Source organism: Meriones unguiculatus, chromosome 8 (assembly GCF_030254825.1).
Source record: "Meriones unguiculatus strain TT.TT164.6M chromosome 8, Bangor_MerUng_6.1, whole genome shotgun sequence".
NCBI classification, from domain to species: domain Eukaryota; kingdom Metazoa; phylum Chordata; class Mammalia; order Rodentia; family Muridae; genus Meriones; species Meriones unguiculatus.
In genome coordinates this window covers 19,506,811-19,526,554 of record NC_083356.1, presented here as the reverse complement: position 1 = coordinate 19,526,554, position 19,744 = coordinate 19,506,811, and the positions used below count along the sequence as shown (strand labels likewise).

Sequence of the window (19,744 nt, the reverse complement as noted above, 5' to 3'; positions counted from 1 at the left end):
AAGCTGAAGCCCTTCCCCCTAGGGCTTCTCATATGTGGGTGCCCTTCACTTTTAAACGTGCTCCTTAGGGTTCAGGGGTTCCATTTTCAGTCTGTGCTTTCAGGGACTTGGAAATGTCTCTAAAGTTCCATGGAGACTATTCTGGAAGTTAAGTGTCTTCTTCCTGTGTTTTCAGGGTATCATCCCATGCTGCCCTGAACTGTAGGCACGTCCTCCCCTAAAAATTCTCTAGGGCTTTTCACCGTTGTAGATGGTGTGGGAAAGTCACTTCTCTTCATTGTAAATTGGTCATGACCATTTTTCACCAGAGTCTCCAGGTAATTTAGGAAATGTCCTTTTGTTACAAGTCACGTCTTATCTCGAAGTACTTTTAAGAAAAAAAATCTCTTGAGGGAGTAGAGCAGTAGTTCTCAACCTCTAGGGCCATGGCTCCCTGTGGGCTTGCATATCAGATATTTACATCTCTGTTTGAGCAGTAGCAAAATTACAGTTATGATGTAGCAATGAAAATAGTTTCATGGTTGGGGTCACCACAGCACGAGGAGCTGTATTAAAGGATCTCTGCGTTCGGAAGGTTGAGAGCTGCTGGACTGGAGAGATGGCTCAGCAGTTGAGAGGCTACTGCTCTAACAGTGGACCTGAGTTGGTTCCTGGCGTCCACACCAGGCAATCCTCAAATCCTGGTAATTTCAGTTCTGGGACTTCGGTGGGGGGATGTCCAGCGCCTGCTCTTCTGGCCTCTGAGGGAAGCTGCTGCACTCATGTGCACATTCTCATATATAGATACGCACTTAAATATAATTAAAGTTCTTTTGTTGTTGTTTTGATCAGCCCTGAGATTGGGTTTGCTGGGCACATCTTTAATCCCAGCATTTGGGAGGCAGAAGCAGATGGTTATCTATGAGTCTGAGGTCAGCCTGGTCCACATAATGGGTTCCAGGCCAGCCAGGGCTTCCATAGTGAGACCCTGTCTAGAAAATAATAAGCCTTGGTAGTTTTTCTGAGCTAGTTGGGCAAGCTTTCTCTTTCTTTCTTGGGCAGGGTTGAACTGTGAGTTGTGATAGCCTTCTCTATGGTGTTTAACTTTTTTGTGCATATATACATAATATATATGTAAGATTATATATAATATATAAATATATATGTAAAAAATATATATACTTAAAATTACATGTAATTATTTCATTTGTTTATTTAGCGGGAGGGGGTGTGTCACGGAGTATGCGGGGGCATCGGCAGACAACTTTCAGGAGTTAGTATTCTTCTTCCAAAGTTGGTTCTCTACTTCAATCTTACGGGTCTCAGGGTAAGCAAACTCAGGAATAAAGGCTTGGTTGCAAGCACCTTTATGTTCTGAGCCATCTTGCTGACCCAAGACCATTTATTCTTGCTTGTAGATATTGACATTGTTGTTCCCCAAGTATATGTGACTTATTTTGTTCTTTATTAGTTATTAGCTGTCTGCCTCATTTGGCTTTTCTCTTGCTATGATAAAACCTCATAACCAAAAGCAACTTGAGGAGGAAAGGGTTAATGTTGCTTATACATCTGGATCACAGCCAATCACTGAGGGAAGCCAGGATAGGAACTCAAGGCAGGAACTGAAGCGGAGGCGTGAAGGAATACTGCTTACTGGCTTGCTCCCTATGGCTTGCTGGCTCTATTTTATTATACAATCCAGTCCTGCCTGCCTGCCTGCCAGGGGTTGAGTCCTCCCACATTAATCATTACATTATAACAATAACTTTAATTAAGAAAATGTCCACAGACTGTTTACAGGCAATCTGATGGCAGCACTTTTTCTCTCAAGGTTCTCGTTTCCCTGATGACTGTAGTTTATATTAAGCTGACAAAAACCAACAACAAACTAACCATCACGCTGTCCCTGTAGTCACAGCTACTTTTTGATCTTCAGATTTTGAAGTCACATGTAGGCAACACTCACCATATTCTGAACACTGAATTTGCTCAAACCTTTACAGGGGATCCATTTTTATACTAGGATCCGGGGTGTGACACCATCTAAGGTAAACAGTGTCCCTGATATCATGGAAAGAGTGTGATGGCCCTGAGTTCCAGGCACTGGTCACTCTTGAAACCTGTCTTTTCTCCTAACATGGTTTTGTTTTTAATCCTTTCTCCAGTTCCTTAGGCTCTGAGGCCCAAGCAACACAATTAGTAAGCAGTGTTGGTGGCCTCTTGTCTGATGTAAACAGGCTTCTGAACCTCAGGTGCAAGGGAGTGTGATGGAATTCAGAACTAGAGAGATGCTAGATTCCCTACCTTTGGTGGACATGTGCTTAATCCCTGGGCACTGAAACAATTTGCCCTGGCTCCCCTGGCTCTTCTGTGTGTTCCTTTAATGAGCAGGGTGGGGTTTGGGATATCTATATCTTGGGTACTTGAACATGAAGTGAGCTAAAGCACGTATTTGGAGGGGGCAGGAACTAATAGTCTTTTTCTTTGCTCTATCAAGAAAAAAAGGAATTGAATGAACTTCAGTTTGAGTTGACTGTAGGACCAAGGGCGTTTCTGAGAACAGTTTTAGAATGTCTTTTGAAAGGGCTTTTGTGAGTACAGTGGGTGGGACACAGAGCAGCCAGAGTGCTGTATGAGCTGTTCAGTTTCCTCCACAAGACTCAAGGGTTAAACATTTTCACATGATGGGATATTTCAGAGGCTGTAGCGTGGCCCTCTTGGTAAAACTTCCTAGGGAAGTCCTGCTTAGAAACTAGCCTCCCAGTGTCTGGGAACTCACAGGCTGGAAGGCTGCCCTTTAGCCTTGGGAGTCACCGATGTCCCTCACAATCTTATCCTTTCATCTGGCCTGGGAACAGGTCTATTGGGTTCAGGGTCTGGTTTGGATGGTGATGAAATTCTGAGCTGCCAAACCAGGTGGGCAGCTGCATTGTTGAACTCGCTTCTGCCTAGCCCTGCCTCCAGCCATCCCACCACTGCAGGGAAGTAAGCTGTCTCCTGAGTGCTAGCATTCCTATGCACCTTACGTGTGGCAAAGGTCTTCCTGGTAGCATTTGTCTTTCAGGGTCAATGCTTGACTTCTACCTGCATTTTCATACGTAAGGGCTCTGTATGAGAAAAAAGGATGTATCCAGGGTTTTCTGTGCTAAGCAGAGTGTGCCATCCATCCTCTGCCTTGCTCTGTGGGAATAGAGTGGGAGATGTCCTGATATAGGAAGGCTGATTGTCTAGAAGCCTTTTCTTTGGCAGAGTTGTAATGAATGAATACCATATAGTCATAGCCCAATGCTAGAGGGTGTTTGAAATTAAAGAAACAGCCCCTATTCTCAGGGAGGTTTTTTTTTTTTTTTCTTTTTCATTGCTGTACTCAGAGAGTACAAGCTTACATCCCAATGTTCACAAGGAAAAAGTGTAATAGGAACCATCACAGGAAGAACTCCAGATGTTTGAGGCACTAGGACTCAGGGACTTTGGCACTTGGGCCGAGTTGCGAAGTGGGGGTTAGCAGATCCATTCTTAATAAACTGTTACCTTCTCAACTGGTTTGGGGCAGGTTATTTGCTTCGGTGTATTCTTTTTTTTTTTTTTTTTTTTAAGATTTATTTCTTATCTATACAACATTCTGCCTGCACACCAGATCTTACTAAAGATGGTTATGAGCCACCATGTGGTTGCTGGGAACTGAACTCAGGGCCTTTGGAAGAACAGCGAGTATTCTTAACCTCTGAGCCATCTCTCCAGCCCCAGTGTATTGTTTATCTGACTAGCCTGAACTGAAAGTCAGGGTTTGTTTGAGGAGGGTAGTATGTATACTGACTAGAGAAGCTAGAAGGCTGGGCTTGGGAAGTGGGCTCAAATCCAGAGAGGTTCAGCAGCGCCAGAGTCCAGTCAGGGTTAGCGTAAACAACAGCCTTCTTAGGACCCCGCCGACCCCGCCATCTGATGATCTGCTGTCTACTTTCCTGGGCCTTTCCCTGATAGAAGACTGCCTTAGCGTTGACTTGAGGTGGCCTTGTTAAGACGTGCCTGGTGGGCTTTCTCTAGAGGAAGGTCAGGGTGCTCGTGGGGGATACTGACGATGGTGGGCAAATGAAACAAAAATGGCAGCTGTCTATTATGCTTCTGCTCTGTGATAATGACACTAAGGCCTTTCACATTTCCATAGGCAGCTCTGTCCATTCCATCCCTCTTTTGTTCCCTGAGCTCTATAAGCATCAGGACATTTTCTGATGCTGTGATTTTTGTTGTTTTGTTTTTTATTTTCCCTCAAACTATTTCCTTTTCCTTGAACATTCTTCCATCTTTTTAGCTCTTAAACCCCCTTTATCCCGGGTTTAGCTTTCAATCTCCCAGAATGGCTCCATCCTTTCATTTTTGAGGCATTTGTCTGGTTTTCCTTGAAGTCTGTGGATCTGGCCGGGTTTCTGTCCTCCCTGAGATTTTCTTGAACACGTTAGGCAAGTATTCTACCTCTGTCACCATCAAGCTACCCCCGCACTGTGCCCTTCCTCCTCCTTCCCCTTTTTAGACAGTGTTGGTGCAGCAGACTGGCCTCAAATTCACAGCCCCCGTATTTCAGTCTCCTGAATGCTGGGGACTGAATCCAGGGCCTTACACATGCCTGTCACTGAGTGACACAGCCAGCATTTCCGTGAGGTTGAGGGGCGAAGAACAGTTCTTTCTTTCCTTTCTCTTTAGATCTTGTTTTCCTTATTATTTTTATCTCTTCTGAGATATGAGGTTTCTCTTTGTATTCTTGGCTAGTCTTCAGCTATCGTCCTATCATAGCCTATCTGTTGAGATTACAGTTGTAGGCCACCATGCCCAGGTCAGTACTTTTGCCCTTGCTCTGTTACTGGATCTCACACAAGGCCCTTAAGGTCGTCCAGGCTGTCTAACACATGGTAAATATCCTAGACAAGTACCAAATGGATATTTGTCTTTAACTCAATAGCCTGCTTTCCAAGTATTCTTGGCCTTAGCTTTGGAGAAATTTGAGAGTGTGCTGGTGAATGGATTCTTGGTGTCTTACATTTGCATCTAATGGTTTTAGTACTAATAAAGGTTGAGGTCCTTTGCTTTGTGCACTCTGCCTCCCAAGAGCACAATCCAGGCGAAGGGGTTTGTTCCTGACTTGGTTGTCAGTGGGTCACCTGTCATTGTGAAACATGAGGCCCTTTTCCAGCACAGAATCATGTAGGATCAGCTCCTTGAGCATCTTGCTCAACTTTAGTCTGCTGTTTCAAGAGAGTAAAAGAGAGAACCATGAAACACCAGAGTGGGTGCAAATAGTGAGCCAGGAGAAACAGGAAAGGCTTAGATGACACATCCTTTCCTTCCCAAGCTTGGGTGTTCACTCTTGCTCACTCATGAAAGAAGCCCTCACTGAGTGTCCGCCCTGTCCGCCTGCTGCTAGGCTTGGTCTGGTGAGATCCGAGTGATAATGGACCCAAAGTGTGCAGTGACTATGAGCTTGATTTCAAATCCCAGCTCCACTACCTGCCAGTTGTGTGTGATGCTGGCCAGGGTACTTTCATTGGCTACTTCATAACTGTAATTTCGCTAGTTATGAATCGTAATGTAAACGTCTGATATGTGACCCCTAGCCAAGTCACTTAACCACTTGTGCCTCGATTTCTCACCTGAGAAGTGGATGATAATAGCACCTACCTCAAAATGTTGTAGAGATTACGTGAGGACATCCGTGAAGCGCCCAATGGGTGCTGTCATGTGCTGTTTTTGTTACTAGAGTTACTAATCAACCCAGAGCCGTGTCTCCACGACTGTGTATTCAGAGTTCAGACGTTTCAAAGAAATAACTGGAACATCCTGGGGATAGCCTTTGAAACATGGGATACCAGCCACCTTAGCTAAGAACTGGAGTGTCTGGGTAGGGTTCTTGCATGGGTAGGGGCTCTATTGAAACATTCTAGAATCCAGCTACGGTGAGACGGCGCGGTGATAGTGGTAAAGTTCTTGAAGGAAACCACAGTCTGTACATTTATGGGAATAGCTTCTGCACTAGTGTGCCTTGTGGGGCATAGGGCACCCCATGAAAGGCTCCCACTCCTGTCTGTCTTCTCGTTTATGCGCCTGGGACTGTGTGCAGAACTCCTCTCTGGACTTGAACTTGTTTTCTTAGGCACCATCAACTCCACATTTAAGCACTTAAAAGCAAGGCAGTATGTAAAATGCCTTGCTTGTGGGGTGATTTTGAGGGTTATATAACACTGTGTATGAAAGTGCCTAACAAGGCATTAAAAGGAGCATAACAGCGGCAACACTGTTTTCCAGAAAAAAACTCACCATCAACAACAACGTTTGCACTTTACTAATAAACGCGTACCAACTCCTAACACAGGCAGAGTAACGGCAGGGAAAAGGCAGTGTCTTTTCAGGCGACCGACCCGACTTTACAATTCCCGTGCTTTGTGTCCAGCACGCACAGGCGTTTGCACGGGCTTTTAACACTAGAGGCTGCCTCGTGGAGGCGTGTTTTTTTGTGTTTGACATGTAGTAGGATCTCGGTTCATGTTTATTCCATGCGTGTCTTCACTGGCTTGCTCTTTATTAAAGCAGCAGGGGCTAAGACTGCTGTGGCAGGAGTATCTGGTCACTTTTAGAGAATAAGATGGGTAGGAAAGTATACCTAGAAAAAAATGCACAACGGACCAGGCAAGGATATCTCTTTCCTGTTTTCCTTGGTGAGTCAGTTCCACACATGCGTACCTAAGACTGATGTTCTTTAGTTAGCATTGTGGGAGATTTTGTTTGTTGGTTTTTATGGGGCTGAAGATAGAACCCAAGAATTCACTGAGCTCCTTCCCCAGACCTCTTCCATTGTCACTGAGAGCGATGTGTGGGTCATTTCCTCCGTGCCTTCTAACACACTTTCTTTTCATCTTTATTGTCACCCCAGGTCTGTATTACATCTTCCTCCAAAGTTGTGATTCATAAAAGTGAAAAATATAAGACATGTTTATGAACCAGGTATGGTGATGCATGCCTTTAATACTAGCACTCAGGAGGCAGAGGCAGGGGGAGCTCTGAGTTTCAAGGGCAGCCTGGTCTACAGAGCGGGCTCTAGGACAGCTGGGTACATTAACAGAGACACAAAAGAGAAAAAAGCAAAAGCAGACAAAAACAAACAAACAAACAATAAATAAATAGTTGGAAGCCAGGCGTGGTGACACATGTTTGTAATGTTGGTATTTAGGAGGTGGGGCAGGAGAATCAGGAGTTCAGTGCCGTCTTCAGTACATAGGGAGTTCAAGACTAGCCTGGGATACATGGGACCCTATCTCAATACCCTGCACACACCAAATAAAGATGGGGGAGCAGCTGTCAGTTGCCTCTATTATGTTATCCACATAAAAATAATTTGGCCAGTTGTAATTACCTTTGATACATTTAAACAAAACATGAACATGATTTCTAACTAGAAAATTAGAAAATAAATTTTACTTTTAGACATGAATAGTGTAATGGCTTTTTCTTTAAATTGTTTGCCTATTTATTTGGGGTCGGGGAGCCATGGAGGTCACAGTACAACCTGCTAGAGTCAGTTCTCTCCCACCATCCATATTCCAAGGATCGGCTCGGGGCATCAGGCTTGCTGACAGACTTCTTTAGTCACTGGGCCATCCTGCTTTATTTCTTTATTTCTTTTGACTTTTAAATGAGATTTATTTTATGTGATGAGTGTTTTGCATGCATGTAAATATACTGCATGTAGGCCTGTGCACCGTGTGCATGCCTGGTACCCGGAGGCCAGAGGAGGCATCGAGTCCCCTGAGACTGGAGTTGCAGCTTATGAGCCGCCTGCCAGGTAGGTGCTGGGAATCAAGCCCAGGCAGCACCCTGAAAGAGCTGTGTGTGCTCTTAAGCACTGACGCATCTCTCCAGCCTTCGTTGTTTTTCACACAGCCTTGCTGCATGTCCCGGGCTGTTTTGACACTCTTGCCTCGGCCCCTTGAATGCTCTTGGGTCTTGTTTGTAGAACCTGGCACTCTCTGTGTTGTTAGTCAGCTGCTCTACCACTAAGCTAAATCCCTAGTCTGTGTTCTTCTAAAAGAAGCCCGGTGTGCCAGAGCTAGCAGATAAGTGGATGTGAGGTGGAGAGTTCTTGGTACGAGCCAGTACATAGTTTTGACGTAGAATGATGAAGCAGAGCTTGGAGAAAGAATGAAGGTGATCTAAAGCAGAAGGGTCAGGGCATGGCAGTCTTATTCTGAGAATGAATCTCCACCCACAAGCTTGTGCAGAAAGGGAAGGAGGGAGCTTTCAAGGATAGATGGGAAATTCTAGTGAGTGGGAAGTGAAAGAACCCATTAAGAGTTGGAGACTCTGTGCCTAGAGAAATGGCTCGGAAGCTAAAGAGTACTTACCGCTCCTCCAGAGGACCAAAATTCAGTTCCCCGCACCCACAGTGGGTGGGCTCACAGCCACCTGTAACTGTTGAGCTCAAGGAACTCTGACTGGTGCCCTTGAGCACCCACATAAGTTAGACAGACAGACACAAGCACACACAAGCATGTTCATAAATAATTCTTTGAAAGAAAGAGTCAGAACAATTGGTAGGAAACTTTGAAGGTTATATTGAAGAAACATAACCTTTGGTTTGGAGCTGGAGAGTTGGCTCAGCAGTTCTGTAGAGGACTTGAGGTCGGTTCCCTGCAGCACATGGCAGCTAACATCCATATGTGACTCTAGTTCCAGGGCATCTATCTGATCTGAAAGGCAAGTGTACCAGATTCTCAAAGCTGATTACTATCCAAAAGAAGAGTAATTGAATTCAGAGCAAGGTGTGGAGTGGAATGGTAAAATGCCTGGCCATTTCAGGTTGAACTTGTGGCAGAGAAGAAAAACCATTGAAAATGGTGTTAAAAATAGCTCTCCTAGATGAGACTGTTAGAATTGTCTCTGGTCTTATGCTCTGGGGACTAAAGAACCCCAGACTTTGTTCTCTGTTCACTTCTTTTTTTCCTAGAGCTGCAGAGATACCTTCTGGGTGTCTGGGAAAGAAGGAAGAGAGGCTGATAGAAAGCAACCAGGAGACCACATTGAGAATAGCTCTGGAAGCTGGGCGTGGTGGCACTCTGTGAGGACAGCCTGGTTTACAGAGTGAGTTCAGGACAGCTAAGGCCACACAGAGAAACCCTGTCTCAAGAAAGAGAGATAGAAAGGAAGGAAGGAAAGAAGGAAGGGAGGGAGGGAGGGAGGGAAACAATTGCTCTAGAGCCAGGTGGTGGTAGCGTACATCTTTAAACCCAGTGCTTGGGACACAGAGACAGGTGAATCTCTGAGCAGCCTAGTCAACAAAGCGAGTTCAGGACAGACAGGGCTATATAGTGAGACAATGTCTTGAAAAACCAAATTAATTTTAATCTGTTGGGCAGTGGTGGTACACACCTTTAATCCCAGCACTCTGGAGTCAGAGGCAGGAGTATCTCTGTGAGTTTGAGGACTGCCTGGTCTACAGCCTAAGTTCCAGGACAGCCAGGGCTATACAGAGAAACCGGTCTTGAAAAACAAAAAATTAAAAAAAAGAAGAAAGAAAAAAAAATTGTTCTAGGTTTCTTGTGTGTTTTTGCTCCTAGTAGTGTATGCATGTGAATGTGCTGTTTGTTGTGTGGAAGCCAGAGCAGGGTCATGTCTTCCTGTATGGAGCTTGGGGCCAAGTTCTGTGTCTTTACCTCTTAGTTCTGGGGTTAAAGAACACACTGTCATGCCCAGCTATTTATGTGAGTGCCAGGGATTTGAACTCTGGTCTTCAGGCTCACAGAGCAAGCACTCTCATGCACCGAGCCAGGACTCCTCTTTCTCTTCGTCGTCTTCTTCCTCCTCCTTCTCCCCCCTTTTTTGTGTTGTTTTTGTTTTGTTTGTTTTTCAAGACAGTGTTTCTCTGTGTAGCCCTAGCTGACCGGGAACTCTGTAGACCATCCTGGCCTCCGCCTGTCTCTGCTTCCTGGGCACTGGGGTTAAAGGCGTGTGCTGCCGCCATACGGTCTGTTTTCTAAATTTGTCTATAATGAATACATTCCTTGCATGATTTAAAACATTGTCTAGGACTGGCACGATGTCTCAGCAGGTAAAGGCAGTTGTCACCAAGGCTGATGACCTGAGTTCTGTCACTAGAGCCTACATGGTAAGAAGAGAAAACTGACTGCTAAAAGTTGCCCCTTGCCTGTACTTATATGCCCTGGTATGCATAAACTACCCCCCAGGTAAATAAAACATAATATTATCTAATGCAACATTCATAATGAATATAAAATATAAGAATAACATTGTATGAAAGCCTCAAAGAAGTAATAAAATACGTATTAGAAAAACAAACAGTGGGGCTGGAGAGCTTGCAGAGGACCCATGTCTAGTTTCCAGTCTCCACATTGCAGCTAGTAACAGTCTAACTCCAGGGGATCCAGCGCCCCCTTCTGTCCTCTGAGCACTGCATAGTACTCAGACACATGCAGGCAAAATACCCATGTGACTTTGCTGTGTGTGGTCACGCACACTAACCTCAGCTCTGAGGAGGCCAGCTCTTTGGCAACATGGTAAACTCCAAGCTACGTGGTAAGTGATGTATTAAAACCTGTCCTAACTCTTCCTCCGCCCCGCCCCTCACAACAACAAAGAATAGTGACCTCTGTGGGCGATTTCTTCCCTCGCCTCTCAGGCCTAGATAACAAACCCCTGATGGACTATTAGCCAACTATGTCATTTGAAGGCGTTGCTACTCTATCTGGGAGCTTTGGATTTATTCCTAATCAGTAGGAACCTGATGGGAACTTGGAGTGATGGCTCAGTGGCTGAGTTGCCCTGCCCGCTCTGCCTGAGGACTGTTTGATGTGTACTAGCCGATCCTGGCTAAGCCAGCCAGGGTAATTGATGTTGCCTCTAGGTCATAAGCTCCATAGAGTGATCGTGAGCTTGTGTCTCATTGAGACATGAAACTTCGCAGTGACCCTAGTTCTGTTTCCTTGCTTTTAAAGAGACAGAGCCCACATGTTGTTTCTCGGTGCCCCGAGGAACTTAGCTTTGAAGTCTAGGGACAGCCAAGGCTGGAGAAATGCTGTAGAGGGAGTGAGGGGAGCCTGGGTGTGCCGATCCAGTTCTCAGGAGCCTCTTTGCCCCTGTGCTCTGTGAACTGCAGCTGGAACACGAACTCCTTTTTCAAAGCTTCATAAAGCCTTGTCCTAGGCCTCACTTTTCCAGGTTTCATGGCTCTCTGTGGAAATGAGAGCCCGGGTAATCGCCTGACACAAAGCAGGGAGCAGGGAACAGTGAGGAGGCATTACAGTGCTCCCACACTTCAGAGCGTGGAGTTAAAGAGCATGACAGTTCCTGGAGCCTGCACCTCAGCTCACCGGGGTCCCTCTCGTGTCTCTGTGTGGAGCGCCTTCCCACAAATGCTCATCTTTCCTTATCACTTGGTTAGGGCCTGCTGCCCAGCTGTCTGCAGATGGCTTCACTGGAGAGTTGCTCTGTGAGAATTACAAGGGATTTTACTTTAAGACAAAAAAAAAACAGCAGAAGCAGCAGTTCAATTCCATCTGCCTACACCCTCGTAACCTGTGTTGTGAACTAAAACCTTGAGACCTTTGCACACCAGCCTGTATGTTCGCAAAGGGTTTTTGAGAGCGCTTGGGCCCAAGTGTCTGTGTGCTCCAAGGGGGCTTTATAGAGGCCTGCCACTTGCAGGCGCTTTGCATAAATGCTCTTACTTACCCTCAGAGCAAAGAATCAAGTGCGTGTTTGTTTCTCAGACAGCCTCCTGTGGGAGGAAACCGAGCATGGCAAGTGATTTGTCCGTCCTCACAGCTCTTGGGCTGCTCTCCTGAGACCCAGGCCCGCACAGCACCAGAGCCTGTGTGCCTACCCCCAGATTGAGCTGTGATGTAGATTTTCCTAAAGTTTTCTATAATCTCATGTTCTGCTGTACAAGCACTAGATCGGCATTTCGTTCATGTTTTGTTCAGAGAGTAAGGACAGCTCTTAGTGAAACCGTGTACAAGGAATTGGCCTTAGTTGACAGGGTTGCATATCTGTGGCGGCGTCTGCCACCTCTCCCTCCCACACAGCAGAGTGATGACGTGTCCGTAAGTACTCACGCTTGGTGGACAGTCTTGCCTGGATGGTTGGACTGCCTGAGTACTTACAGTGCTGCAACCGATAGGCTGAGCTCCACTTCCTCCATTTTGACCACACCTAGACTCTCCTTCCTCAGACATCCCCCAGCCCTCCCACCTCCAAAGACTCGGAAGGGGCTCTCTGGGAGAGATCTGGAGGGGGCACTTCTTGGTTTGGGCGGCTGCTTTTATCTTTTCGTTATTGTGATTTACATTTGTTACTTTGTGTGTGGGTGTACACTGCATGGCTCATGGGTGGAGGCCAGAGGCCACCTTGTGAGAGCCAGTTCTTTGTTTCCACCCTGTGGACTCTGGGAATCAAGCTCCGGTCATCAGGCTGGGTGGAAGTGTCTCTTCCCACTGAGTCCTCTTGCCAGGCATGGTGCTGTTTTGGTTGCAGTGGATTGTTTGGAGTGAGAGCATCAAGGGCAGAGGGAGTTTGGAGAGAGGGATTGGTGATTTTCACGAACAATCACTAACTTCATGGGTACATGTAGTTATGAAAGGAAAGAAGTGAGCAGTGAAGGGAAGCGCAGAGCTGCGCCTTGTAAGGAGCAGCCCTTGGCACAGGAAGCGTCCTCGAGAAACAAGGGTGTCATGGAGTAGGTGGAGTGGAGCTAAGCCTTTGAAGGCTTGAGGCTTTGAGGGCCAGGGACTCCTGGGATCCAGACACTTAGAAAAGAGCTGGAAAGGGGAACGTGGTTTCCAAGTGGGCTCATCTTGCTCCCACAGACTTCTTTGAAACCCGAGGGAAAGGACACAGCTGGAGGTCCACAAGGGCTCTGAAAAGCATAGAATCTGGTGCATGGCTCACTGCTACGCCTCGGCCTTCAGGCAGGGCTCTGTGGTAAATGAAATGATATGGAAGAAAACTGTACCTCATCCTGTGTGCTGACAGTTTGTGTTACCAGGTTCTAGTTATTTCCAGGGCTACATACGCTCTTACCATCCTTCTCCTTAAAAGTTCTTGACAACTTAACTGCTGAATGTATCCTCTGCTGGCCTCAGACTCATGAGCTTAGCTCCTGCCTCAGCCGGCTTAGTGCTGGAATTATGGGCATGTGCCGCCAGGCCTTGGACTACCTGTGTTACCAGTGAAACCCAGGTATGTGGCGTGGTTGGAGAGATGACCAGACCATGCGCCTATTGAGGAAAGGGTCAGGAAGAAATAGAGTCCTGGCACAGCGACAGGTCGTCATAGCTCCAGCATCGCCACCAGGAGCAGTGCGGAGACTGGAGGGGCCCTCATGGCCAAAGGCCACCGTACTCAAAGCTTTACAGCGGTGCCGACCCACCCCCTGCCGTAGGGTGGGTTGTGTAGGCCCATCCCAATCCGTTTCTGCTATAGTCTTGGCAAAGTCATTGGCGAGCTGGACGTGGTGACTTAACACCTGTAATGTCAGCTCTCTGGTGGCAGAGGCAGGAGTGATGCAATTTCTAGGCCAACCAAGGCTAGAGGAAAGCCTATCTCAGAAAAGACAAGACACTAGATTTTCATGCCCTCTATTTTCTTGTTTTGTATTATATTGCCAGGAATGCCAGGAATGGAACCCAGAGTCTTGTACATTTATATAAATGCTGAGTGTCACCCCCAAACACCAATGAATCGATTTCTTCATCAAGTTTAAAAGTTAGTATTTGGGAAGCTAAAGATAGAGCCCAGTGATAGAACACTTGCGTAGCATGCACCAGGCCCTGAGTTCAGTTTCCCAGCACAGGTTGGCTCTCAATTCACCTGTTGGTTGGTCAAGGATGCTAGACTCTAGGCAATAGGCTTACTTTTCTCTGCCCAGAAACTACATACAAATCCATAGGAGTCAGAAAAGTACAGAATAAAGATGTTTGTGTTTCATCAGCCTGTTGCAGTGGCACTTGCCTGTGATCCCAGAGCTTGGGAGACTGAAACAGGATTGTTTTGAGTTCTAGGCCAGCCAAGTCTACATAGGAAGACCCTGTGTCAAAAAGACAAAAACCAAAAATTTTGGGTAGCAATAAAATTACTCTTCTTTTGTTCACAGAGATGCTACAGTTCGTCAGCAATCAAGTGGGAGAGTTCCCTGACTTGTTTTCAGAGCAGCTGTGTAGCTCCTTTCCTGGAGGTCGCGGCAGTGGCAGCGGCAGTGGTGGCAGCAGCGGCGGCAGCAGCAGTGGCCGAGGCAGCAGTGGCGGAGCCACAGACCCCGCAGTACAGCGGTCATTCAGTCAGGTCCCATTATCTACCTTCTCTCCCTCAGCTGCCTCCCCTCAGGCTCCAGCCCTACAGGTCAAAGTCTCTCCTACCCCACCAAGGACAACCCCTGTTCTCCAGCCCCGACCTCAGCCCCAGCCCCAGCCTCCAGCTCAGCTGCAGCAGCAGACGGTAATGATCACCCCAACATTCAGCACGGCTCCACAGACGAGGATCATCCAGCAGCCTTTGATATACCAGAATGCAGCAACCAGCTTTCAAGGTGACTCAGAAGTCAGGGGGTGGGTTGCGGCCACAGCCTCTGTGCCAGTGTGCAGACAGACACTGCAGATCTATCCTCTCTGAGCATGATAAAAAATTTCAGTGTGGTCTCGCCAGGACAAGTTCCTGATCATTGGCAGAATGGTGCAGGAACATGTCTCCTTCTTCAAAAACCTTATTGTCTGTTAGACCTACTTCCGAGTCCAAACATGGTAGAGGCAGGCTTATCCAGATGACTAGCAGTGGAGTCTTCAATAAAATTAGGTCCGAAACTTACATGGTTAGCTGCCAGATCTGGGCATCCACAGATGAGGACTGCTCCCTCAGCAGATAACTGCTAAGCAAGCACTGTGGAGATAAATACCATTTTTAAAATAGGTGCTACCTCTCTAAATAGCAACCCTCATGGCAGGCGGGCGGTATATGTTGAGTGAATGAGCTGCTAAAGTACTTTTTCTTCCTGTGATGTGCTACATCCTGTGACAGTGGGGAGCCCTGGGCAGGTTTAGTACTGCTCTCAATTTGAAGACACACATGATTTTCCAGTGGGTTTTGAGACTTTGGTGGAGGAGGAGGAGGAAGAAAGCAGAGACCATGATCCCAGAGCAGATTTCCATCTAGAAAGGATGGGAAGCAATGAGGCTCCAGGGGGTTGTTGATTCTCAGCATCTATTAACTCCATTGCGGTGTAGCCATTTGCCAAAGAGCGTCCCTTACACTCCTTCCAGCACCCAGAGTAATAAAACAATTTGTACTCATTCCATCAGATATTGATGCAGTCCTTATGGGATGTTCCTAGTCTCTAAACCAGCTTGTAAATGGCTGTGTGCATCTTCTTGAGCAGCAGGTGGGAAGCCGAAGTCATTAGGAGATACTCCATCTTCAAGTCGCGCTGCAGCTGCAGTGGCACTGTGCATCCCTCAGCCGTGTAACTCTCGTCTCCTCTTCCCCAAAGTCCTGCAGCCTCAAGTGCAAAGCCTGGTGACGTCCTCCCAGGTGCAGCCGGTTACCATCCAGCAGCAGGTGCAGACGGTACAGGCCCAGCGGGTGTTGACGCAAACGGCCAATGGCACGCTGCAGACCCTCGCCCCGGCCACCGTGCAGACGGTCGCTGCCCCCCAGGTGCAGCAGGTCCCGGTAGGTGGCTTGGAAAGGACTCGAGGTACTAGAGGGGGACTCGAGTAGTCCTCCTGGAGACTTTTGCCTGCTAAGAAGGGTCTTCGAGGGTACACACAGAACAGCTGGGAGGGCTAAGAAGGGAACCTGGACACCAGGATACAGCCGTGAGTGTCATGCAGAGGTCTGACCGAGCCTCACCGTATGTATGCTTTGGCATCCTTGGAAAAGGCTGCTACGGTGACTGTTGACACGTCTTTATATAAGCCTGGAAAGAGGGCTAACCAGATGGCTCTGCACACATAGGCACTCGTTACAGAGCTTAGAAACCCGAACTCAGGCCACATAGTGGAAGGAAGAACCAGCTCTTACAAGCTGCCCTCTGAACTCTACAGCTGAGTTTTGGCACGTGCATTGCCCCTTGCCCCTCTTCCTACGACAAAACTAGAGAGAAACATGCTAAAGTAAGGCTCTCACAGATGACCTTCCCGTTGTTGTTTATAAAAATGACATTGGGCTAAATATTTTTTATTATTTGCCCTATAATTATTATGGAGGTATTATTTAACCTGCTGTCACAATTAATAAGACATAGACATCTGTTAGATTTTATAATTGCCTTAAAACACCTTGGGCTAGGCAGATAATTCTGCCCACACTATCTCCGTAACTTCACCATCCACCTCTTAGGCCCCATCCAATGCCATCTGCCTTAACCATTCTTACCTGGGCTACTTTCCACCTACAGTCTTATAAATATTTGCTTGTATTCTTCATCTGGGCCTTTCTACACCATCATTGGAATCCTTCCTCCTGGCCAATGTGGCTTCTTCTCCACACTAACCCATCCTGGTGTCCTCCTTCCTTCTTTCTTTCTTTCTTTCTTTCTTTCTTTCTTTCTTTCTTTCTTTCTTTTAATTATTTATTTACTATGTGTATAATGTTCTTTCTGCATGTAACAACCTGCAAGCCAGAAGAGGGCACCAGATCTTATTATAAATGGTTGTGAGCCACCATGTGGTTGCTGGGAATTGTACTCAGGACCTTTGGAAGAACAGACAGTGCTCTTAACCTCTGAGCCATCTCTCCAACCTCTTCCTTTCTTGTCTTTTTTTTTCCTGTGATTCTCCTGAACCCAAAGCTTGGGAACCTTAGCCATGCCTACCCCATTCTGCCCTGCCCAGCTTTTAAGCCTTTTAATCAACCAATCAGGTATAATGTCTTAGGCAGGTTTACAGGACAAGGACAACTGAATCTGGCAGTAACCAGATCTTGAGGGCCAGTAATTAACATCAAAATGCAAGCATCAGAACCCCCCCCCCCCATCTTTCTTAATTTTGTTTTCCCTGTTTTACATGAGGGGACAGGAGAGGTAAATCCGTATTATTTTTAGGGGGCTAGGGAGATGGCTTGGAGTGTAAGATTGCTTGCTCTGTAAGCAAAAGGACCTATGTTTAATTTCTGTTTTTTTCTTTTGTTTGATTTGGTTTAGTTTTTGATTTGGTATCTCTCTTTTTAGCCCTGGCTGCTCTGGAACTCAGTCTGTAGACAAAGCTGGTCTCAAACTCACAGAGATCCATCCATCTGCCTGTGCCTCCCGAGTGCTGGGATTAAAAGTGCTCCACCACATCTATCAGAACCTGTGCTTGAATCCCCAGCACCCATGTAAAAGTTGGACATGGTTGCTTGTGCCTGTAAACCCAGCCTTGGGAAGGGGAGATAAGCAGATCCTGAGAGCTCACTGGCCTGCCAGTCCACTGAAAGGCTGATAGCCAGGATGGAAGCTTTTAGTTCACTAAGAGAGGCAGTAAAGCTTGATGTCCTGCTCTGGCCTTTCTATGCTCAGATAGGTCTGTGTCTCTGCACAGATGTGTGCATTCACCTCACACATGCAATATGGCATATGAGCTTACTTATATTTTCTTACCAACAAGTGAGTCTTTTTTATTACATTTTAAGGTTTTTATTTTGCGTGCATGTATATGTGGGTGGGTAGGTGCACACGTGTGGGGGTCAGAAGACAACTTTCAGAAGTTGGTTTTCTCCTTCCACCCTGTGAGTCCTGGGGGTCAGACTCAGATCATCAAGCTGGGCTGCAGGCCTCTTCACTGTTGAGCCTTCCCGATGGCCCCAAATTAACTGATCTTAAAAACAAATAAAACCTGCGTGTCTCATTTTTACTTCTTACCCATGTTCATGGCTCCTGAATCTGTGCAAAGCTAGCTCTCTCTCAGCTTTCTGTTGTGACCCATGCTTGCTCTGTTGCTGCCACACAGTCGCATTGCTGTCCTGGAAGCCCTAAAACTCTCGCTAGCTGTCCCTCCCTCTTCTTCAACACCGGATGCAGGCTGCACTAACTAGCCAACTTTGGGAAAGAAATGTCTGTAGGGGATTTCCTTTTTGTTCTTTGTTTGTTTGTTGTTTTCAGTTTCATGAAAATGTTTTCTTATTCTTTTGTGGTGAGCCTTTGCAACAAGAAACAAATGAAAAAGATACAAAAATAATGCTACTTCTTGTCTTTCTGGTAGGTCCTGGTTCAGCCTCAAATCATTAAGACAGATTCCCTTGTTTTGACCACGCTGAAAACAGATGGCAGCCCTGTTATGGCTGCAGTCCAGAACCCGGCCCTCACCGCCCTCACCACCCCCATCCAGACGGCCGCTCTTCAAGTACCAGTAAGAGCTGCTTCTCTTTCCCTCACGTCAGGGTTCCTAAAGCCCACTCCACTTTTAGTTTTGCTTCTTCCCTTGAAGCAGTGTTGTCGGAGTATATTATATGAAGTCTTGGGATATTGTAAGGGGCTGGAAAAGATGAATCCTGCTGCTGGGCAACAGCTCCACACAGAACCATTGTCTTTTAGGTTCCATTGTTGCCTTGGAGGTTTGACTTATAAAGGACTGTAGGGCCACCAGACAGGCTGAGATGTCAAGAAAGACAAGGAGAGCACCATCCTTCAGTTATAGGATTCCAGCTCCTTTGATTAAAAGATTATTTATTTAAATTTCAAAGCATTAGCTTCATTCATCAAAACCAAGAACTAGGGGTGGAGATGTAGCCAGTTAATGGAGTCCTTGCCTAGCATGCTTTAGGCTCTGGGTTCAGTCCCCAGCAACACAAAAACAGGGCACAGTGTCACATGACTGTAACGCCCAAACTGGGGGGGTGGAAATGGGAAGCTCAGAAGTTCAAGGTCATCCTCAACTACATAGGCAACCTTGGAACTAGTCAAGAACTAGAAACAATCTAAATGTCCATCCATAGGAGAACAAAGAATTCACAGTACACCTGTAGGATGAAAGTGTTCCCAACAATAAGAAAAGAGGTGATTGATGCAGAAGGCAATCTGGCCAAACCTCAAAGTGATAGAGAACAAAAGAAGCCTGTTTGAGGAGTACATGCTGGTAATTCCATTAGTAATGGGCTCAAGATGAAGCAAAGCTGTAGTGGTTGGCAGCAGGATTACAGGGCAGAAGATAAGGGACATTCAGTATGGTGAAGTGTCTTCGTTTTGACTCGGTTGCTACATGTTCCACTCACGGAAAATGTCATCACAGTTCTAAAAATATTATGTGTTATGTGTAAATTATAGATTCGTTTGTTTGTTTTTATGTGCATTGGTGTTTTGCCTGCATGTATATCTGTGTGAGGGTGTGAGATCCCCTGAAACTAGACTTACCGGCAGTTGTGAGCTCCCATGTGGGTACTGGGAATTAACCTGGGTCCTCTGGAAGAGTAGCCAATGCTCTTGACTGCGGAGCCGTTTCCTCAGCCCTGTTTATTTGCTTCTGTATAAGGTCTCCCAGTGTAGCCCAGGTCAACTTCAAGCTCAGAATCTTCCTGTGTGACCCTCTGAGGGCTGGAGTATAGTATCATCATACCATGGTGCCTGACTTTTTGAGATAGTGTCTCACTATGTTTCCCTGGATGGCTTGGAACTTACAAAGATCCACCTGTCTCTGTCCCCCCAGTGCTGGGATTTAAGGCGTGTGCCAGCACGAGCAGCCTACTTGATTATTTCTAATTCTAATAAAGTAGAGCAGGGTTTTGTCTGCTTATTGACCATTTGGAT

At 46.5% G+C, this 19,744-nt stretch overlaps 1 protein-coding gene across 2 annotated transcripts in view; it reads left to right on the top strand.

The window, feature by feature from the left end:
- Srebf2 (sterol regulatory element binding transcription factor 2) overlaps positions 1-19,744 on the top strand; it is a 58,670-nt gene that overhangs the window by 8,306 nt on the left and 30,620 nt on the right. For both annotated transcript variants that reach the window (XM_021646492.2, XM_060388955.1), the window contains exons 2-4: positions 14,129-14,560; positions 15,515-15,696; positions 18,204-18,350. In XM_021646492.2, the coding sequence (XP_021502167.1) occupies positions 14,129-14,560; positions 15,515-15,696; positions 18,204-18,350 (761 nt within the window). The remainder of the gene's footprint in view (positions 1-14,128; positions 14,561-15,514; positions 15,697-18,203; positions 18,351-19,744) is intronic.